Genomic DNA, 24,264 nt, shown 5'->3' on the forward strand with positions numbered 1-24,264 from the left:
AAGGTTCATGTCCATTATTTCTTTTATATTTCAATGAATACCTGTCAAAGTGCTGTGGACATAATAGATGTTTACCCATTACTTAATAATTTGATTGTCTGGTATCGATGATTACAAATCAATCTGTTTTTCCCCCCCAGTATTTCTTTTTACTGCCTTGTTAGTAGGTTTTATATTTAAACAACTGCTAGAAATAATAGTTTTTTAAAAATTTATTTTTAAGTTAACAATGATATAGTTTGTCTCTTTGAAATATGTACCAAAATTAGAAAATAATGTGTATTATAATTACATCAGAGTAAAACCATCTGCTACCCCTAGGGAATGAGTCATTTCTGATAGGTGTGCATTCCAAACACTGGAAGGCCTACTGTCAATACTACACATGTTATGTACCTGTCCTCTTAAGTCAGTGTGCTGTGTCATCACTGCAAATGCACATGGAAATGGTGTGAGGCTTTGTTTGGGCTCAGTGACTTAGTTTCTCACTTCATACAATCAATGCTGAACCATACTGTTTTTCTATGTTCACTGTGCCACACTGAGGCCCCTGGGGCTACAGTTTTGAGATATAGGGGACTGACTGCTTCCTTGGAGAGCTGAGCTTCTGTCCTCAGTCTTTTGAACTTGAGCTCTCTTCTCTTTAGTTGCAAGTGTATTTACAGCTCTGTATCCAGAACACTGTAATTTCTCCTAGTCACTGCTACTGTAGCATTTTTCCCTTAACTGAGGGTTCCATCACAGCTGTTTGTGTGCTCCACTACCCCTGCCCTCTTATATACAGGCTGAGGCAAAAGTAGGTTTACAGTTGTTTGTATGGAAAATAATACAATAATTAATAAATAATAATACAAAAATAAACTGTTTCATGTACTCACAACTGTAAACCTACTTTTGTCCCACCCTGTATATTATCTTTTTATCCTATCATTTCTAGACTTTTTGCATTTTATGTGAAGATACTCTCTCTTTCCATACCCTGGCAGGCAATAAAAACACTCCTTTCCTTTTGTATGGTGAATTGATCAAAGCATTGGATGCAGTCTTCAGGTGCATTGCTATTTTTCTACCACTGTCTATATTGCTGGGTGAATATGGGCTCCTTTTGTACAGCCAAACTTTGTTTCTTCTGGGCTTGAGATTTTATTGTATAATGTTGGTATTGGTGATAATGATATTGTTTCTACCATGTATTACAATATTATAAGGATATATTTTGTTCCATAGTATAACTAAATCTAGAATATGATGTGGTATTTAGCAATGGGTTTTAACTCTAAAATACCATGTGGTTCTGTTTCTATTTTGCTTGTTAAATTAGTTCCACATATAAGTGAGGTCATATGGTATTTATCTTTCTCTGACTGGCTTATTTCAGTTAGCATAATAATTTCCAGGTCTATCCATGCTGTTGCAAAAGGTAGGATTTTCTTTTTTATGGCTGAGTAGTATTCCGCTGTGTAAATGTACCATAGCTTTTTTATCCACTCATCTACTGATGGGTGCTTGGGCTGCTTCCAGATCTTGGCTATTCTAATCAACAAAATAATTTAACAAACAAAATAGAAACAGAAGCATAGATACATAAAACAGACTGACAGCTGTCAGAGGGAGGGAGGTTGGGTGAATAAAAGGTGAAGGCATTAAGCAAAAAAAATATATAGGGTGTCCCAAAAATGTATATATATACTTTGAATAATTATTAAGGTAGTGTATATTAAAATACATTTCATTTTCAAAATTGAGCTATCAGCTGTTCAAGTTTGTACACATTTATTTTGGAACACCCTATATATATGACACACACACATGACCAACAGGATGGTGATAGAGAGAAAGGGGGGTGGGAGAGGTGGAAGTGGGCAAGGGGGGGATAAATGCGAATGGAAAGAGACTTGACTGGGTGGTGAGCACACAACGCAGTGTGCAGATGATGCTTTATTGAGTTCTACACTTGAAACCTGTATGATTTTATTAACCAATGTCAACCCAATAAATTCAATTAAAAAATAAAATAAAGTACCATGTGGCACATTTAAAGTTTTTATTTTGGTAATATTATGGCAGTAGGAATGTGGAGAGGATCATGTGTCATTCTGGTGTGATTTCATATTGTTTACTGTTGAAATAACTAAAGATTGATGTATGTGTATATACCCTTAGTTAGTTTTTCTCAGCAGTTTATTCATAGCTCATCTTTTGAATTTGTAGGTCCCAAGGAATTCTGATATCCCAAATCCAGCTGTAGCTCAAAGAGAGGAGCAAAAAAAGATTGATGGAGCTGAACCTCTTACAGCAGAGGAGAATGAAGAAAAGGAAAAACTTCTCACACAAGTAAAGTATTTTAAGTGACTGACATAACTTTTAGTCAACTAATAGAAAAAAGAAAATATAAATGATTTAATTTTTTTTGTGTGTAGGCCCAGTACCTTGATTGAACATACTAACAAAACTCAGGGCTATTTTGTAAGTCTTGAGACCAAATATCCCTATTTTTTATCTCTTTCACAAATACACCTTTTTGGACATACTAGGAAATATGTCAATGTAAAATGTAGGTGTCAATTGTTAGAAAGAAGACATATTTTATTAATTATAATAAGGTCATTTAATTCACTTATGAATCCTAGTAGACAATAATTACTAGCATAGTCTTGAATATTTAAATTTACTTTATTGAGTGATGTGAACTGTCCTTTGAAATACTACTTTACTAATATTTTATTTATGGAATAATTTCATAATTCTCAAAATGCCTTTTATCCTTTCTTGGAAAGAACTTGAGTACAACTTGAGAGATTTTTGAAACTTTTAAAGGTAATCATATAATTAAAAGCTAATAGTTTCTAAATAGGGAACATTTCCATTTTAACCAAATATTAATGTTTTCCGGTCATTGTTGCTTTAATAAGTTTTATGAGTGTCATACTTCCAAAATAATCTGTAGAAAATAGAAAACTGTTATAGCATAAAAGACCCTTGCGAAATAAACAAAATGTATTCTGAATGGTATCACCTTAGCATAAAAAGTTGCCAGCAAGATTTATTTATTTATTAGCAAATGTGTTGGAACAAGATGCAAGGCACAGTGCTAGGAAGTTTCCACATTAATTATTGAAAGATAGTTTTTATTATATCTTCTTTACTATACAGGTCTTTTCTTTGTTATGACATGTAATTTCATTGAATGCATTTTTACAAATTATGTTCATAAGCTTTTTAGCCAAATGCCTGGAAGTCATAAAGTTTAGTTTAAAATACAGTTGCAATTGGCTGAATGTTTAAAAACTCATAGTCCAAAGGAAAACATGTGAGGTAATCTGACATCTTTATCAACTAAAGGCTAGGGATAGAGTTTGGCACTGTCAAGGATATCACATTTATGTGTGTTGGTCTCATGACTTCACAATGGTATGCTAATAATACCAAAGATTTTTAAAACACTGATTGGTTAAACTGGTCTATCTTTTAGTAAAGAAATTGAGCAGGCCCAATAAAATTCTGTTTATAGGAGTTATATTTAGGAATACAATTTTGAAAGGAATTACTTATGTGTTTGGAATGACATAAAGAGCTGCACATTTTTTTCTGCTTTTTGTCTCCATGTTTTTCTGATTTAATGCATTCATATTCCTCCCTTAATTTACATGGGAACATAGCTGTGAAAAAAACCATTGGAGTTCTGTAATAGCAGGACTTCAGGATTTATATTAGTATTTTTATTTTAATGCATTTGTATTTTACTGTAGTAGGCATCTATAAAATATGGGATTAAAAAACTACCCAATATCTTGAAACTATAACTCAGTTTTTAGTACTTGGCGAGAAGTACATTCTCTTCATGCTAGAAAAGCAGTTCTTTTTATAAATAACCCTCAACTTTTAATTCCAACATAAAAAAACCTTGGATTTTATGAGGAGAAACACTTTAAGTCTTTTAAACTGTTTTAATGTATCATTGTATAGAAGTCAATAGAACAACAAATGGATTTGTTAATTTAACCTTGACTGATGATGCTTAATTTTTTGTTCACAGGGATTCACAAACTGGACTAAGCGAGATTTTAACCAGTTTATTAAAGCTAATGAGAAGTATGGAAGAGATGACATTGATAATATAGCTCGAGAGGTGGAGGGCAAGTCCCCTGAGGAGGTCATGGAGTATTCAGGTTTGTACAGAACTTCAAATGTGGGGTTTAATTGTAACCTTACTCATTTCGTCAGTGTCAATTTAACTGTGCCATAGTTCAGAGATCTTGTAAACTTCTATGAATAAAGTACAGGCGAGAGTATAAAATATAACTGTATTTCTATGAAAAGATTTTAAGATTTATCAAAACAAAGTGACTGCCATTGTCCCTAGTAGTTAGCTAGTAGAGCCAAGTGAAGCCACGATGAAACAAGGCTACTGGATGAACACTGACAAAGTAAGTTTCCCACTTTCCCACCTCTGGCATTTGGTCTTCTCCTGGTTAAGTCCGAGACTTCAGGTTCAGCACATTGAATTAGTGTCTTTCTATGTCATCCTTGAAGTGGAGAATTCCTATTAGGTCCCTTTAGGTCCTCAGGCACTGTCAGGGTTCCAGTCAACTCCAGGCGGGTCAAGTGGGTTCCATTAACTCCAAGCAAGGTGGGATAGATCTAAAAAGACCACTTGAAAAAAATCTGTTGATCTATCCTAGAATCATGTCTCTCTCTCACTCAGCTGTGTCTCTGGCCTAGACAATTCCCATGCCACAGTATATTCAACCTCAGGCTTCTGAAAAAATATTATTAAAAATAGGCAATGATGTCTAAGACATTGTCTATATGTAGAATAGGAAGTTTCTAACTTTCAAATAGGTTGAGCTCTCAAATTTAGTCTGAATATTAGCTGTTTAGAATCTAGCACATTTTTCCCTATAGAAATACTGTTACAAAGTAGGTTGAGGTTTCTATGCTAGTCTTCAAATCCTACTCAGTTTAACAATTCAAATTCTGTAGGGAGGAAACAGTACAATATTAATAAATATATCAAGGATGACTACAAGCTAGGACAGCTCTTAAGTTATCTCTTGTGCCAGTGCTTGAAGAAATCCACATTTAATTAGGGAATACATTTTTTTCCTTTCGGAAATATGAAAGGGACTTCTGGTGGTTACCAAGGACTTTAGAGGTTGATTATAATGCATTTTTATTTCATAAAATATAAATCAAGTTTATGAACTTCCTTTTTTCCTAGATACCAGCATAACATTTCTGTTACTCTTAAGCTTTATCACATAAGTTTAGGGCATTTAGGGTCTTAGAGGGGGGGAAAATAGATGAGAAAGAGAAATTTTAGGAGCAGGAGTTGAATGAAAAGAGTGTAAAAGGATATGTGCAGAGTGATTTCCTGAGGTAGAATTTTCTTCAAAATAGCATCAGCCAAAGAAGTTATGGGCATAGATGCATAATCCATGGACACATACAATAATGTGGGGAAGGCCTGGGGCGAGGGGTGGGGGTGGGTAGAAGGGGTCAGTGGGGAAAAAGAGGATATCTGTAATTCTTTCAACAATAAAGATAAATTAAAAAAATAAACATAAATAAATAGCAACAGTGTATATGAAGTTGCAAGGAAACAAGTGATTCAAAAAGATATCATGTCAGATGTTCCCTCAAATTTTACACCAAGCCTGTTGGCATGACTCACTCAAGACAGCTTAATTGGGGGTCTGTCAGAGGGTGGGGAGATTAGAATGGGTTTATGTAGTTGGTTACAATAAGAGAAGAAGTGTGTACAATTAGCTGTTTCTCAGTATCTTATACGTAGCAGGCATTTAAATATGTGTTGAATGAATAAGTGGGAGAATGAATAAATTAATGCAGGTGCTTATAAAAATAAGAGAGTGCTAACGTTCTTTTTCTTAAAATCTTCACCTGAGGATATATTTTCATTGATTTTTAGAGGGAGAGAGGAAAGGGGAGGAGGAGAGGGGGAGAGAGAGGAGAGGGAGACATTGATGTGAGAGAGAAACATTGATCAGTTGCCTCCCATAAGCAGTCCGACTGGGGATGGAACCCGCAACCTGGGTATATGCCTTGACCAGGAATCAAACCCATGACCTTTGGTGCATGGGACAATGCTCCAACCAACCAAGCCACACTGGCCAGGGCAACATTCCTTTCTTGATAGGCTCTAAAAATGAAAAATTTGAGAGAATGTCATTAAAAAGGCTTTTCACTGAAGTTATATTCATGCATATTAATGCAGCCAGATTATTTAGCTCATTTATAAAATTATGGTGACTTTGTGTTTTTATTTTTTAGAGAAAAGGCTACTCCAAGTAAGTTTTAAAAATAAGCTACAGGTCATTGGAAACATTGTAAGATCAGCGAGTGATTCCAAAGGCGAAGCAATGGTTTCAGTAGAAATTGCTGCTTCATAGGAAGTTTGAATGATCTGTTGATAATGGTTTTCTTTTTGCTTTTGCTTGCTAGGAAGCTATGTTCTCTTAAGTTAATGTGGTCACCCTCTCTCCTGTTTTACTTTATGTGTTTGATCCCTTCTGTATCATGTTTGAATAAAAACATAGCTTAAATCAGTATTTGTAGTATCTTGAAATCCTGTTATTTGGGATGGGTAATTTAAATGCCATAATGGCCCGGCCAGTGTGCTCAGTGGTTGAGTGTTGACCTATGAAGCAGAAGGTCACGGTTCGATTCCCATTCAGGGCACATGCCTGGGTTGTGGGCTTGATTCCCAGTAGTGGTGTGCAGGAGGCAGCTGATAGTGACTCTCTATAATCATTGTTATTTCTCTCTTTCTCTCTCTCCCTCTTCCTCTCTTTGAAATAAATAAAAAACATATTTTTTTAAATGCCATAATGTTTCATGAAAGGAAACCCATTAACTTAAAACTTGGGTGATGGTCTTACTTTTAAATGAAAAGTTAGGGTATTTAATGATTGAACATTTTTTTTATATATATATATATCTTTATTGGTTTCAGAGAGAGGGCAGCAGAGGGAGAGAGATAGAAACACCAATGATGAGAGAGTCATTGGGGATTGAGCCCGCAACCTAGGCATGTGCCCTGACCGGGAGTCGAACCTCTATCTCCTAGGATCCTAGGTCGATGCTCAACCGCTGAGCCACGCCTGGCCGGGCATGATTGAACATATTATATACAGATGAATCTGAATCTTAATTTTAAACAATTTTACTGTATCCTTTTTTGTTAATTCTTTATTCTATAGTTCGTGGATTCATTTTCTCAAGATGATAGTATTCTAAAGTAATAACTCTGTTTTTCAGCTGTATTTTGGGAACGTTGCAATGAATTACAGGACATTGAGAAAATTATGGCTCAAATTGAACGCGGTGAAGCGAGAATTCAACGAAGGATCAGTATCAAGAAAGCCCTGGATGCCAAAGTACTGTAGTTCATAATTGTACAATTATTATTAGGTTCTTTTAATTGATATGGTGATTAACTTTGACTTATTATTGCACATTTAGTTAAAGCACTAATTTGTTTAAATCCACAGATTGCTAGATACAAGGCTCCATTTCATCAGCTACGTATTCAGTATGGAACCAGCAAAGGAAAGAACTATACTGAGGAGGAAGATAGATTCTTGATTTGTATGTTACACAAAATGGGCTTTGACAGAGAAAACGTGTATGAAGAATTAAGACAGTGTGTACGGAATGCTCCTCAGTTTAGATTTGACTGGTTTATCAAGTCTAGAACTGCCATGGTATGTATTCCTTTCTTACTTATTTCTTCCAACTTTTATTTTGAAAATTTCAAATATTCTATATCCTTCACTTAGATTCTCTAATTCTTAACATTTGCCATATTGGCTTTTCCCCTTACCCATATATGTGTATCTATTCTTATACATACACATGATCTATATATACATGTAGAATCTATATTTTGAATTCAGAAATACATATCTGTATTTTATATGTATAAATATACATGTCTCTATTTCCAAACCTCTTGAAAGTAAGTTGCACACATCATTAGCATTCACCTCTAAATACCTCAGTATTCATCTAAAAATAAGGTCTTTTTCTTATATAACCATAATATCATTATCGTACCTGAAAAGTTTAACATTGATTCAGTAATGTTATCCAGTATACAGTCCATGTAGAAAATTTCCAGTTGTCCTAAAAGTGTCATTCATAGCTGTTGTTTAAACTTGATGCTCCAGTCAAAGTTCACATATTACAGTTGGCTCTTGAGTCTCTAGTCTCTCTCTTTTTTTAAAAAAAAATATTTTTATTGATTTCAGAGACAGGGAGGGGCAGGGAGAGGGAGAGAGGCAGGTAGAAACATCAATGATGAGAGTGATTGATCAGCTGCCTCCTGCACGCACCCTGCTGGGGATTGAGCCTGCAACCCGGGCATGTGCCCAGACTGGGAATCGAACCGTGATCCCCTGAATCGTAGGTCGATGCTCAACCTCTGTGCCACGCCAGCCGAGCTCTTTCTTTTTTAAAAAAAATCCTCATCCAAGAATATGTTTTTATTGATTTGAGAGAGGGAAGGGGGGAGGAGAAAGACAGAGAGAGAAAGATTGATCAGTTGCCTCCTGTATGCACCCTGACCAGGGATCGAACCTGCAACTTGGGTATGTGCCCTGACCAGGAATCAAACTCATGATCCTTCAGATTATGGAATGACGCTCCAACCAACTGAGCCACACTGGCCAGGGCTCTTTAGTCTCTTAGTCTACAACTTTTTGTTTGCTCATTGTTAGATTTAGGTTATGCATTTTTGGCAAGAATGCTACATAAAATGTATGTACTTCTGATTGTGTCACATCAGGAGGCACATGATGTCAGGTTGTCTCTTTTGGGGTTGCTAAGTTTGATTACTTGGTTAATATGTTGACCACAAGAGCTCTCCACTTTAGTATACTTTCCCCTTAGTAATTAGGCAGGTGATACTTGAGGCTGTGTGTATGGGACGGAATTGTTGCCAAAGTTGAGTCTTTATAAAAATATTATGAGACAAAGAATAATTAAATAGCAGAGAGATTTTTATTTTAGCTGCCTGTTATTTACTCTGGTACTTTCTAATGTGAATTGTGTTTCTTTTAAATTCTAGTGCTGCTTAGCAGTGTTCTGATGATACTGAAATAAATGAAACACATTTTTAATGTGGATATCATCAGTCTTTTGTCAGCTGAAGTAATTAAAACAAAAATAGCTCGCCTGGCCGGTCATGGCTCAGCGGTTGAGTGTCAACCTGGGATCCAGGCGATCGTGGTTCGATTCCTGGTTAGGGCACATGCCTGGGCTGCAGACTCGATCCCCAGTGGGGCGCGTGCAGGAGGCAGCCGATCGATGACTGTCATCATTGGTGTTTCTCTCTCTCTCTCTCCCTTTCCTTTCCTCTCTCTGAAATCAATAAAGATACATTTTAAAAATTAAAAAAAAAATAGCTCTAGACAGCCTAAAAATTAAAAGTAATCAGAAACTAACAATCCAAACATTGAAATTTTTTTTTAGTAGTTGCTATCTACCATTAATATTTTCTTGGCCAAAGGTTCATAGGGTGCAAAGATTTTGTTTGATTTTGTGTTTTCAATTTAGGTTGAATAAAAAGAAAAGAAAGGAATCTGAGTTGCTATATTAAAGATGCTAAATTTGGTAGATGCTTTATAAGATAAGATATTCCTTAAAACTTTAACACAAATTTAGAGTGTTCTCTTGGATTGTTATTAGAATGTGCCTATGAAGTTTATGGAATATGTAATGCTGGGAGAGCTAGCAAGTTCTTTGAATCAAGCCAGGATCCAAAAGCAAATAGAGAAATTGGAATGATGGATCTGTTGGCTCTTACAGCATGACATTTAGTAGGAAGAAATGTAAAGTGCTGTACTTGTTCAAAAGACTCTGAAGAGGTGCATGTGTTAATAAGATGCAGCAGAAAGTACTGTGAAAAGAATTTTAAAAGATAAGAATTAATCTGTAGCATGAAGGGCTAAGGTTGGATGTAGGGAAGAGTTGTTTGACAGGGTTCTTTGGATCATTGACATAGGTTATTGAAGAACAATGTAGAATAGCTTTTCTATTAGATTTGAAAATGAGATTCTATTTTGATTGCCTGAAGGCTTTGGCAGTGAGCTACTTGGCCTTTTAAGGTACCTTCTAGCTCAGTACATCTGTGACCATGTTTAGCAGAGAACTCCTTTCAAAAGCCATGCATTTTTTTGAATTATAATTGACGTGTAACATATTCATTTCAGGTATATAACATAACAATTTGATATTTGTTTACACTGCCAAATGATCACCACAATAAGTCTAGTTACCATTTGTCAGCATATAGAGTTAGAAAATTTTTTTCTTGTGGTGAGAACTTTTAGGATTTAATCTCTTGGCAACTTCTAAGTATGCATTACAATATTTTTATTATTTTTCAAAAGGATTTTTTAAATTGATTTTTAGAGAGAGAGAAAGGGAAAGGGAAAGAGAAAGAAAGGGGGGCAAGAGAGAGAGAAACATCAATGTTATAGTGAAACATCTATGGACTGCCTCCTGCACGCCCCCTACTGGGGATCGAGCCCATAGCACAGGCATGTGCCCTGACCTGGAATCCAACCAGCAACCCTTCAGAGCACCGATGACACCCAACCAACTGAGCCACACTGGCCAGGGCTACAATATTATTGACTGTAGTCACTATGCTGTACATTACATCCCCATGGTTTATTTATTTTATAATTGGAAGTTTGTACCTCTTATATTTAAAATTTTAGCCATTTGGAGTATTATACATTTAACAATTTAATTTAGAGCAGCATCAACAACTTGTAAAAGGCAAATGTCTACCTGCATTTTTCGGTGAATCATATTTTATATCATACATGCTTTTTATGTGGTTTAACTTTTGCTGAATTTTTGAGTATTATTTCAGTGATATTTTACTCTTTAAAAAAATGGTTAAGAGTTTAATGCTGTTTTCAGTTTCTGGAATCATTAAACAAAAGCAGTAGAATGAAATAGATTCAGAAGTGCAAGGAAAATCTTTTATTTTTTGTAATATGAACATGACTATAGAACCATATAACCGTATTTCATTTTCCAAGAAAATACCAAGTATATTATTAACAACCACTAGATGTCTCTGAACTCCCTTGTAAAGAATCTTTTCCCTCCATCTTCTTTCCACAAAACATTTACCTCTTTCTTTACCAAGATATTTAAATCTCTAAGGTATATTTTCCAAAGAGCAGATATTAACTATATAGGTAATTAAAAGATGAAACCTTCATTTTGTCTTTTGAAAATGAAGACATCTCTGTCCTTAATTACCTTCTGGAAGATGCAATTTATGATTTCTATCAAACCTTTAAAATATATATAATAGTTTATTTCATATTTAAAGCTTGTAATACAAAGTGTTTTGTTTGTTAACTTTTCTGTCATATTTTTATTTTCCTTCTGGGTAATGGATCATTTTTGCTTATATATCTGGAATTAGAGTACAGGTAGTATATTTTAAAATATGCATATATTTGGACCATCTTTTTTGGAATATTTTATGATAGTATCAACCATTAGGGAAGTGAAATAAGTCAGAGAAAGATGAATACCATATGATTTCACTTATGGAATCTAAGGAACAAAATAAAATAAAAACACTCATAGATACAGAGAATAGACTGATGGTTGCCAAAGGGGAGGAGGATTGGAAGACTGGGTGAAAGAGGTGAAGGGTCTGAGAAGTACAGATCGGCAGTTACAAAATAGTCACGGGCATGTAAAGTACAGCACAGGGAACATAGTCAATAATATTGTAATAACTATATACAGTGCCAGGTGGGTACTGGAGATATCAGGGGGACACTTTAAAGTATATGATTATCTAACCACTATGGTGTACACCCAAAACAAATACAAAATAATATTGTATGTAAACTAATTGAAAAAAATTAAAATAAAATGAAAAAGAAATAGATTATTAATATCCCTAGATGCTCTCTTTGCCCCCTCATTTTAAATAATTATTCTTGTATAGTGAGTCACACTCACAATCCAGGAAGATTGAAAGAGACAGTTGTGATTTCCAAAGTTAAAATAATTTGTTTCATTGAAAACTCCCATCTTAGAAATACAGAGGCTATGATTTGATTCATTATGTGTGTCACTGTGTTCCAGTTAAAATCTTATTAATGTTTAAAGTTTAAACTTAGCTTACTAAAGAAGCTGTCTTTAAAAATATACCCTTGCTTGAAGATGCCTCTCTTCTTTCCCAGAGATACAAACAAGTAGCATGGAAATACTTAGAAAAAAAGTAGAAACCTTGGTAGTTCTATTTTATTCTGAGATCTCAAAGCACTGAATTAATGGCTTCTGACTTAAATAACAGTCTGAAAGTGCTTGAAGCTGTGTACCTCCACTTCTAAATACGCCTCACTTTGGATACCAGCTAAAGGTTGGAGATTTCTTTGAGGCTCTACTCCATTTAAAAATTCTTGCTATACAAAAGAAAAAAATGAGTTTTAGCCTCATTTCTCTGTGCTAAAAAGACTGTGATTTCTTTCTCTGAAAACTTCTGTGGTCTTGAAGTAATCAGTCTCTGTTGAACTACATCAACTAGGAAGGATATGATAAATTTAGATTTTGAAACTTAGAGCATATGAATAGCCCTACTCTTTTACCAAATAACTCTAAGAAGAAATAATAATACTTCATATTTATATAATACCTTATATATAGTGCTTGCCAGTCCCTTTATCAACATTAGCTCATTAATTTTTTTGCCATTCCTTTTAGGGAATGGATGTCAGGTACTATTTCTGTTCATTTACTGATCGACTAACGTGACTGGGAGATTTGAGAAGAATCTGAGAGGTCCAAAAAGATCTAGCACAGTAATCAGTTTAGTGGAAAGGACATGTGGAAAGTACCCAATGCTTAATCAGTACTTTTTGGAGACAAGCAGAATTTAACTCTCTGAGATAAAGAACATTTCTTGATATAACCACTTATTGTATCCTTTGCTGGGTTGCTTTCACTCTTAATTTTAGTAGAAGAAAGTTCTTGCCTTTTAACTTCAGGGGAGCTTTTTCCTTCCCTGTCCTAGCCAGCTAAAGGAGCTATATGCACATTGCCTGTGGCTATGCGCCTTGGAGTTGAATCCAAGTATTAGTAATTAGTTATTACAATTACTGTGCCTTTTGTAGTAGTTGAAATGATTTTTTTCTGATAGCATCTCAGAGAGAGAATCGCATACTGCTGTATACAGTGTAATAAAATTTTCATGATATTACTGTTTTTTTTAAATCAACGTATTATTAATGAAAGTGTTCCTTATTTAAAATCAAGAAAATGAAATCCCTCATTACAATTGGAGAAAAAGTACTTTTTAGAATTTATCACTATAGCTTTTTATTAGCTTGCTTTTCTTTTATAGGTTTATCAGTGATAAAAAGTGTTAATGAGGTTATTAGTTCATCACAGAGAAGGATTTTCTTCATCGAGACTTTAGAAAAATAAAAGTCAAATTCACAAATTTCCAACTTATTCTGTAGTCGCAGTAATACTTTAGCTTGTTGCTTATGCAGCATGGTCTAGAAAATTTCATAAAGCAGGCCAATCACAATTTTTGGGTTTACATGCCAGTAGTTAATTGTATGATAACAACTAACATTGATATTTTAGAGTATTACATTACTAATGAAATGTGAGAAATATGAATTAATACATTATTGGTAAAACTGGTCAACTGTAAAATGTGTTGATGGGTTCTTCTTGACCATAGAATTATTAAAATGTTAAAAACGCAATATAGTTATGCTCACAGGGATATATTACTAACTCATGCACTTAAAAGATCAAAATGTCCATTTTCAGCCTTAATTCTGCAAAGGTCCTATATAGGAATGTATGTGTACAGAGGAGGTAGTGTTTATCTTGGCCCTGAGGCTTAGATCTGAGGACTAGTTTCACAGAAGAGGTCCTTCTTGGAACCAAGTCTTAAAGCACTAAAAGGAGTTGGCCATGGGGACTCCATTCAGGTTGTGGAAACAGCGTGTGTAAAGGTCTAAACAAGCAGAGCATGTTCAGAGACTGCAAGTAGGTTGGTATGGCAGGGTGTGAGTAGGGAATACTGGGAACTGAAAAAATAATTGGCAGCCAAATTACAAAGGGCCCTGTTCGCTATATTGAAGTGTTTGGTATTTAGTCTCTAGGAAGTGGGGAGTCACTGAAAGATTTTAACAGGTTAATGACATGATCAGATTTACATTTAAAAAAAATTTTTTTTGGTTTAAAATATTACAGATGTCCCTTTTTCTCCCCAATGACCCATTCCACCCTGTCCCACCCCCTTCCCCAGTCCTCTCCCCACCATTGTCCTGTCCTTGGGTTGTGCATAGATGCATATAAATTCTTTGGTTACTCTCTCCCCCTCCACCCACCCGCCCTCCTCCATCCCTCTGACATTTGTCAGTCTCCTCTATGCTTCCATGTCATTGAATCTATTCTGTTCATCAGTTTATTAAGTTCTTTAGATGCCACGTATAAGCGAGATCATGTGCTGTTTGCCTTTCTCTGCCTGGCTTATTTCACTTAGCATAATATTCTCCAGGTCCATCCATACTGTCCCAATGGGTACAAGAAGAAATACTGTTCTGTGTAAGTGGGCAAATGTCTTTCTCTACTACCAGCTATGGGCTGATAAATCCCCAAATTTATCTCTATCTTTTCTCCGTTCCTCATCTTTTTGCTTTTTACCTTAGCTAATTCATCACCATCTGCCCCAGAGACATTTTATATTACTGCTCTCTTAATTTTTAAGTGCAACTGGTTATGTCAAAGGGACCAGCAGAGTACCCTGCCCAAAGTAGGCATTCGGTGAATAGGTGAGCATGGGACTTTCGTGCTTCAGTTTGGTTCTATCTTGTAGACTCCTACAGATTTGGATGAAATGTGAAGAAATGTACCGATGAGGCTGAGTTCTTTTCATGTACCTTTTTCTAATGCTAAACTTTATTTGGCTCTCATCCCTGTAGCTTTTAATTATTCATAAGTTTGAATAGTTAGTCGTAAATATCATGTGTTTTATTAGTAACTATAGTGTTTGATTTAAGGCAGAACTGTTCTAACAATCTGAAGCACAATAAATGCACTAACAGGAGTCTGTTTTAGGTATTTATATGTAATGTGTTACCTTGCAAGGAGGTGACATAACATTTTATAAGTAACAATGTTGAAGCAGCAGCAGTTAAGTAAAAGCATCATAACATTTGACACTTGTTTTTAAGAAATGTATGACATATTTATTAGAATATTAACTCTCAGTTAACTGCCAGTGTACTTGGGCCCTGAGATTTAGTATAGAATACCGTTGCCCTGGCCGGTTTGGCTCAGCCGTTAGAGCATTGGCCCATGGACTGAAGGGTCCTGGGTTCAATTCTGCCCAAGGGCACCTACCTAGGCTCAATCCCAGGAGGCAACCAATCGATGTGTCTCTCTCACATCAGTGTTTCTCTCCCTCCCTTGCACTCTCTCTGAAAAGCAATGGAAAAATAACCCTGAATGAGGATTTTAAAAAAAAGCTAGAATACCATTGCCTTTTGTTATTATGATAGAGGTCCCAAGGTGGCAAAGGACCTGGGAAATATACCACAGAGTGTATAGTTGAAGATATGTATTCTGGGGGGAAAGTATAAGCATGGGGAGTTTATAAAAGAGCAAAGGTGAAAACATACCCATTTTGTTTTACTAAGAACTGTAGAAGGAAATTCTGGCTTTAAAGAACTACCTAAAAATTTAGAGACAAAAATGTAGAGTGCAGCTTCGTTTTTTTGCCCTTGCTCATTCACCTGCTCTTGACTTTGAACCATAACGGGCACAGGCCTTCTGTAATTTAGACTTAGGTAGGCCTAAGTGTCTAGGATTTTAGTATGTAGGAAATATGATGTGGAGCTTCTTTAATCTCTTTCAATAAGTCACTTCAAGACTCTGATGCTTTTGGTGCCTTTTGAATTGATGCTTTGAAGCTGAGCATTGGGGAAAATGATATTTTAACTTGGTGCCAGCCTGACTGATGTTTACTGTGCACACTAAGGGGCAGTGCTGCTCACTGCAAACATTCCATCATTTATTAAATAAAGGTAGAGAGACATATCTTAGTATTCAAAAGTTGAAAGTCAGGTGACTTTGCAGTGAGTAGCATCATAATTAAGAAGGTATGGAAAACTGAAGCAGTAAAATTTGTTTAGGTAAATCTAAAGTCTGCATTTTAAAATAGGCTGGCAAACTGCGGCCCACCACCTGTTTTTGTATGGCGTGCAAGCCAAGAATGATTTGTATATTTTCAAATGGTTGAAAGAAAATCAAGAGAAGACTATTTTATGATATGTGAAAATAAATACAGAATTCAAATTTTAGTACCTGTTAGTAAGGTTTTCCTGGAGCACAGCCACACTCATTCATTCATACACTGTCTACTGTTGCTTTTATCCTTATATGGCAGAGCTAAGTAGTTGTGACAGAGACTATGTGGTCTGCAAAGGTGAAAATACCTACTGTCTGGCTCTTCACAGAAAAGATGTGCTGACCTCTGTTTTAAAAGAATTTGTAAGACAGGTGGAAAGAAATAATATAGCCAAGGGTAGATGTAATTGTTAAACAGCCCTTTAAGAAAAGTGTTAAATGAAGGATGGGTAAAGGGAGAGGCTCTTTAGCCTAAACGAGGGATATTTGGGGGTTGTGTTGGTGATTGTGATGGAAGCATGATAGCTGCCTTGTAACATTTGACGTATTGTCATACAGAAGAGGGGAATCAGCTTATTTTCTATAACTATAAAAGTTATACTTAGAACTGCCCAGCCGGTGTGGCTCAGTGGTTAAGCATCGACCTATGATCCAGGAGATTGCAGTTCGATTCCCAGTCAGGGCACATGCCCGGGTTTTGGGCTCAGTCCCTGGTAGAAGGCGTGCAGGAGGCAGTCAATTGATGATTCTCTCTCATCATTAATGTTTCTATCTCTCTCCCTTCCTCTTTCTGAAAGCAATTATATATATACACATATATATAAGTTATACCTAGAACTAATTGTTGGAAACTATAAGGTAGGAAATTTTAACTTTGTATAAGGGAACATTTTAAACTTGTCACAAGGTAGACTAGAGAGCCTTGGGAGGTAGAGAGTACCCCATCATTGGAAGAATCAGACATGCTGGACAACAAATTAACAAGGACCTAGGAGAAAGGATTCAAGCACCAACTCGAGTGGGTTTCAAAGGCCCTTTCTAACCTTGAGAGTCTATAATTTTGTGAACTCTCACTATTGAGCATCTGTATCAAGGGAAGATTTTTGAATACCAAAATACGCCTTTGATTACATCACTACTCCAGCTTACAAATCATCAGTGAGATCCTTTTGTCAACTGAATTAAGTAAAATTTCTTAGTTCTTTGTTCTTTGTTTCTAGGTGTTTTTGTACTTTGATCCAAACTTAGCCCTAGCCATCATTCTTACACCGCACAACATTTCCCCAGTTAGTTTCTACCAAACATTGCTCTAGGATGTGCAAACAGATGCTATGCAGAAGAAGGGTTCCGTGTTCAAATAGATTTGTGGAGTTCGGATACTGACTTCCTGCCCTGGACACTTCCAATCTACATTAGAATGTGAAATGCTCTGAGAAGTGCTGCTATGAAGAAACTCGTTTAACCTTTTCAAAATCCAGCATTTCCACACATGCGTTAACACAGTAGACTTTCTTCTTTTGCCACAGCTGTTAACATTGCAGAACAGTTTCCATTTGTCACTTGTGTGTTGTATTTATTGGTTTAGCATCTCCTCTCCCTCTGGTGAGCTATTTTTCTCCCTCCAACTTCATTCCTAAATCCAGCATGAAAGAGATAATTAGACTGTAGAATTGGAGAAACAGTTTGAGACCACACGAACCACTTCCTGTAACCCCAGGAAAATAGGAAGATAGCTATAAAACCTTAGGAGAATATATAAATGAAAGGAAAAATTATATAAGATGAAAGTTCTTTTGACGTCATGAAATTTCTCATAGTCATTTTATAGTCACTTAGTTATTTTAAAAGTACAATACTGTTTTATTGGAAATCTGGCCTTTCTCCTCGTAATTTCTGGTTTTAGAAGGTGTTCTCTTTATGATACCACCTGTTTAAGCATGTGAATAAGAAATGGGGTTAGGCCCTGGCCGGTGTGGCTCAGTTGGTTGGGCTTTGTCCCAGGAACCGAAAGGTTGCCAGTTCCATTTCCTGTCAGGGCACATGCCCAGGTTGCAGGCTCGATCGATGTTTCACTCTCACAGCGATGTTTCTCTCTCTCCTTCTCCCTTCCTCTCTCTCCAAAAAAAAAATTTTTTTTAATGGAATTGGTATGTCTACAGAGCTAGACAATACACATGCAAAGAAAGCACCCTTCATACTCCCCTGTTCCTTGGTGCTTTTCTCTAGTGAGTTAGATTGTTTTGCTCTGTCTGGAGTAGTTAGTGACAGGTTAAGAGGAATGGAGGTGAGAATTTATTATATTGTTTATTTATAATCATTTTGAGATACTCCTCTGCGTATGAGACTGTCTCAAAAGTATTAGTTCTTTCCTGAATCGCCCATATGAACCGTCAGTATCTAGCTAAAGATATCTGCAGTCACAGGCAACTGTTATTTATTGAGAATAATAACAGCCAGAGGGTGTAGCTTAATGATTCAAGGATCAGCTTCAACTAAAGACTCCATCTAGTCTCCTAGAAACCAACAATCAAACCTCATCAGGGTCAACTTAGCCTTTCTGTAATAGACAGACTGAATAACATGCTGTTTAATTTGTATGTGTGTTATCGAATGAAGCTATGAAGAGTATTGGGTCTGCATATTAAAGGTACCAGTATTGTTTTGGTAAGTAAGGAAAATTTCAGTGTTAGTTTTCCTAAATTATTTCACTTTGGGTAATTGTATATGTAGAAGAGACTTGAATGTACCAGTGTTTTGCAGGGTTATTTTTAAACAATAACTTGTTAATGAGGAAGTTTCCTGGCTAGATTATCTTTGGTTTTCTGCCTCCTTTTGGGCTTGAATTTTAGAGAGTATAAAATGCTTGCATACTTGATAGTATTTTTGTATGTAACATTTTCTATGTTGTTTGCCATTTTTCTGGCTTTTATTTCGACAGATAAAACTGTCTTTAAAAATCAATTTTCCATTTCTTAAAAAATGTTACAGATTTCCTAATACCTAAAAGTTCATTGCAGAAAATTTGGAAAATAAAGTCAAATATAAAGAAGAAAATATAAGTTATCATTGGTCCTACTCTCAGAGATACCTGCTGTTAACCACAAGTAACACTGTAGTTAATATTCTTTCAGCTGTTTCTCTGTATATATGTATATAATAAGACGTGTTTGTGTATTTTCAATAACCAAAAATTTAGTCCCCAGTATTTTCCTGCTAAAAATAACACTGCTGTAAACATTCTTTTGTAAATATTTGTATAGAGTTCCTATTTCCTTACATTAAGTTTCTAGGAGTGGACTTGTTGGTTCAAAAGGTATGACATTTTTAAGATGCTTTATTGATATTCCTGTATTGCTTTCTAGAAAGGTAATGTGTTAGTCTGCAGGTGGTTTAAACAGAAATTTCTCAGTTTTGGAGACTGGAAATCCAAGATCAAGGTGCTAGCAGGGTTGGTTTCTGCTGAGACCTTCCTCCCTGGCCTGTAGATGGCACCTTCTCATTGTGTTCTCACAAGGTCCTTTCTCTGTTGGAGTATATATAGAGAGAGATCTCTGGGCATCTCTTCCTCTTCTTATAAGAACACAAGTCCTATGGTATTAGGGCCACCTTTCTGACGTCATTTAACTTTCATTACCTCCTACGGGCCCTACCTCCAGTCACAATGTGGAGATGTTGACACTGGATACACATACCACACATACATGCATGCACGTGTCATTGCTAATTTGATAAAGATGGCATTGTTTTACTTGGCATTTCTTTGATCATTAGTTTGAGTGAAAACTTTAAAAGTATTTGGACATTTTAATTTTTAGTTTTCTATTCTTGTACTTTGATCATTTTTTGGTTGGGATTTTGTTTATAAACATACATTTTCATTTGAATATTTAGCTATTTTGTATTTTTTTTTAATCTTTATTGTTGAAAGTATTACAGATGTCCCCCTTTTCACCTGCTGACTCCCTCCACTCTGCTCTCAGACAGTTTTGCTTATACAGAAAAGGAATCATATTTTCAAATGTTATTTACTTTTTAATATTAAACTATTATTTACCTTTAAAATACAGCAAAGTATACAGGGTTAATATATATGAGTGTCCATATTAATGAATCTCATGTTTGATGCTCACCATACATTCATAAAAACCGTTTATAGTTGGTTGCATTGATTTGCTGGCAATGAAATATAGGCAGTGGCAAGGTTAATGCAAAATCTTTTCAGCTATTGTTTGCTCCAAATTAAATACAGCAGTGTTTCCTGAGATGTGCTCCTCAGAACTCGGATCCCACAAGATGTTCTGTGAGAAGAGAGTCCATTAGTTGAAGAGTGTTGGGAGCTGCTTGCATCCTATGTCTCTCACCTAGCGGTGGACAGTGCTTGTCAGAAACTTGAATGCTCTGAGGAGCCCTGTACTCCAGCAATCTGTTCCACTTTTGTAAAGCGAGTACTTCCGAAACTTCTTTTGGCAATAAGTTATTCCCTTATTTTTTTATATGATTTTAACTTTTTATTTTGAAATATTCGTAGATTCACAGGAAGTTGTAAAGAAATGTACAGGGAGTTCCCATGCCCCCGTCACCCAGTCTTCCCTGATGGTAACATCTTGCATAACTGTAGTACAATGTCCTGACTAGGGAATCGACATTAGTACAATCCGCAGAGCTTATTCAGATTTCATCGGTTATACCTGCACCGTGTGTGTGCACGCACGCATGTGAATGTAGATCAGTGCAGTTTTTATCACATGTAGATTCATGTAACCAGCACCATCCCAAGACTTCCTCATGCTAGCCCTTTATAGCCACACCCACAATCCCCCTTTCCCTAGCACCTGGCAACCATTGATATGTTCTCCATTTCTAAACTTTTGTCATTTCAAGAATGTTATATATTCTTGAACAATAAAAAAATTCTTCCCAAACAGTAACAAAAATTCTCTCTTTAAAAAAAAAAAGAATGTTATATAAATTTATATATGTATATAACCTTTTGAGATTGGCCTTTTTTCATTCAGCATAATTCCCTTGAGGTTCATCTAGATTGTTGTATGTACCAAGACTTATTTCCTTTTTATTGCCGAGTAGTACTTCATGGTACAGACATACCACAGTTTGTTTACTCATTCACCTACTGAATGATATTTACTCCTTCCCCATATTTCTGATGGAATCTATTAATATCCCATATGAATATTGTTCTGAAGAATACCAACTTCAGAAATCTCTACCACAGAAATGATACAATTAAAGAATTATCACTCTTTATAGATTATTCCTGGGTTACAGAAATTAAAAATCTTTAATTGTTTGGTTTAGGAGTTCCAGAGACGCTGTAATACTCTGATTTCATTGATTGAGAAAGAAAATATGGAAATTGAGGAAAGAGAGAGAGCAGAAAAGAAGAAACGTGCAACTAAAACTCCAATGGTAAAATTTTCAGCATTTTCCTAACTTTTAGGTAGATCCCATTTTTTTTACATAATTAAAATGCCTATATTATGTTTAATGCCATAGTGATGCCTATTATAAAAACTGGTTTTATGAATTGCTAATTTGTTTTTGACAGAAAAAAAATTACACTACAATCACGTTTCCTATTTGTTTATAGAACATATAGTTAGGAACTCCCTAGTAACAGGGCTCGGTATTTTAAAAAATTCCTCATGACTTTAAGCAAAAATATAATGCAAGTAAAATCCTTCGAATTGAGACTAGAGTTGTGGGAAGTAGGAGGAGGGGGATGGGAATGGGATGGGGCTGAAATTGAAACAGGGAGTTCTGATTTGATCAAATAAGTTTTCTTATCTTTGTGGAACTATGAGTACAAAAGAGAACTTTGAGCAGATAGCAAAGCTTTACTTGGTTTACTTGCTAATAAGTTAACTGTTGAATAATAAGATGACTTGATTTTAATCCAGTCAGGTTGCCTTGTATAGCTACAATTTAAAATAGTCTTTAATGATCATGTTATTTGAGTGTGGTTATGTAAACTACCATATTTCATCAAGTCTGAGATGCCTTCTACTCTAAGACACAGCATTGTTTTATGTACCACTGAGAAAACTGTAGCTGAGTAACTATAACTTGTCATCAATTGTAAGATGCATTCTGATTTCAGAGATGCTAACATGGGAAGGAAATGTGCATCATAGAACACATGAAATGTGGTATTTTAACATCTATCATACAGTTTTTAAAAAGAATACACTCATTAATAACATTTTGCACAGAAAACTTTTAAGTATTAAGTAGTTCTTTAACAGAGTACATTTATAGTACCATGTGTAAGTAGACACTTGATGACTATTTTTGATGCGTATTTTATGTCTTTTCTTAAAAAGAAACATCTTTGAAAGTTACTTTACAGTGGGTTACATAGTTTGTTGGGCTATGTAGAACATTAACTGTGAGTATAACATTTGAGTGAATATTCATGTTAAAATTTTTTTTTAATGCATTTACATCCTAGATTTAACATTGTTGGGCCATTTAAAAATGTCCATATTGGAGCAGAACATTAAATCTGTTTCCATTTTAGTCACAGAAAAGAAAAGCAGAGTCAGCTACTGAGAGCTCTGGAAAGAAGGATGTCAAGAAGGTGAAACCCTAAAGCCTAGAAATAAAGTTTTAAATGGGAAACTGCTATTTTCTGGTTCCCATCTTCAAATGCTAATTACCAGTTCCAGTGTATTCATGGTACTCTAAGAAAAATCTTTTTCGTTTTGATTTCCTGCATATTTTATATATTTTACAATGCTTTCTACTTGAAATGTGTAGCTTTATATTTTATGCATTCTAGTATTTTTGTGTACTGTATCTCGTGCATTTCATGTCCTCATCAGAATCTTCTCAGTCCTTGTTCTCTTGAAGCTTGTGCTGAGGTTTTAGCTTTTCTATGTTTTATATGCCGCTGCTTTGGAAGAGAACCTAGATTCTATAGCTGTATTATCGTTGTTTCATACTTTAAATTTATATGGCTGTGGAAAAAAGAATTAAAATGATTTGAGGAGAAAGACTTTTTCACTTCTTTGTTGCTTTCTTTTCTATTGAGTATGGGATTGTTGTGTTACTGCATACTGTGATTAGCATAATAATTGTTTCTTTGAGGTCATCTAAATATTTTTTTCCTAAAGGAATCAAGGGTGAGAACAGAAAAATATTAAAAAAAACTTAATATTTGATACTGTGCTTGCTGTCAGTATGAATCACATTTAAATTATTCTCTAAATATTCAAGTGGGAAAATATAATAAAGAAATGTCTATAAGAAATTTAATTATTTCCTGTTTTTTGTGCAGTACAAAATATTTGTGTTTACTGAATTGTATTGCTCACTACTATGTATTTGGTTGAAAGTTAAAGCTTTGCTTGCTGACTTGTACGTGATTTCATGTCCAATAGAGCCAGTTCAGAGGAGTATGGGTTTAACACATCGATTTATTAATGACTAAGTTACAAGTATGAACTAAGCATTATGTGTGCAGAAGAAGGGGGGCTGTCTTCTATAGGAATACAATTATGTTCAGATAACAAACAATCTCAAAGTGTCACAAGTTTTACATACCAAGAGTTAATTTCTTGCTCGCACCACAGATCCCATTGCTGGTGAGAGAGATGTGAGAGTGGGAGGGGATCTGCTCTACACAGTCACTCAAGGTTCCAGGCTGACTGAGACTCCACTCTTTTATAGCTGCACCATCTGGGACACGTGGCCTGTTGAGCCACTGTTGTAAGAGAAAAAGAGACACTGGAGAATCTCATGTAGGCATTTTATTGAATCAGCCCAGAAGTAACACATGTCACATCCACTTATATTTCACTGTCCAAAACTAGTCATGTGGTCCTGTGTATGTGCAAGTAGGCTGGCAAATGCAAGGGAACAAATGGAATGTTTTACTTTCTTGCCTCTGCTGCAGAGGCTGTCTGTTCAGGAAAGAACCTGGGTCTGTCACATGAAACTGTTAGTATGTAATTAAAGTGAAAGTTAGTTTATAAGGGAACAGATAAAATAGATCACAATCTAATGTGAAACACACAACAAATAAGAAAATCT

At 35.5% G+C, this 24,264-nt stretch overlaps 1 protein-coding gene across 8 annotated transcripts in view; it reads left to right on the top strand.

The window, feature by feature from the left end:
• SMARCA1 (SNF2 related chromatin remodeling ATPase 1) overlaps window positions 1-23,487 on the top strand; it is a 64,508-nt gene extending 41,021 nt beyond the window's left edge. For 2 of the 8 annotated variants that reach the window (XM_081124956.1, XM_081124953.1), the window contains 6 exons: window positions 2,212-2,334; window positions 4,037-4,169; window positions 7,279-7,397; window positions 7,512-7,724; window positions 21,529-21,639; window positions 22,682-23,487. In XM_081124956.1, coding sequence (XP_080981082.1) covers window positions 2,212-2,334; window positions 4,037-4,169; window positions 7,279-7,397; window positions 7,512-7,724; window positions 21,529-21,639; window positions 22,682-22,687 — 705 coding nt within the window. In that variant the 3' untranslated portion in view covers window positions 22,688-23,487. Of the gene's footprint in view, window positions 1-2,211; window positions 2,335-4,036; window positions 4,170-7,278; window positions 7,398-7,511; window positions 7,725-21,528; window positions 21,671-22,681 lie in introns of all 8 variants that reach the window. The other 6 variants (XM_081124954.1, XM_081124951.1, XM_081124952.1 and 3 more) reach the window with 3 other exon arrangements.
• Window positions 23,488-24,264: the final 777 nt, after the last annotated feature.

The sequence above is a fragment of the Miniopterus schreibersii genome (assembly GCF_964146895.1).
Source record: "Miniopterus schreibersii genome assembly, chromosome: X".
NCBI lineage: Eukaryota > Metazoa > Chordata > Mammalia > Chiroptera > Miniopteridae > Miniopterus > Miniopterus schreibersii.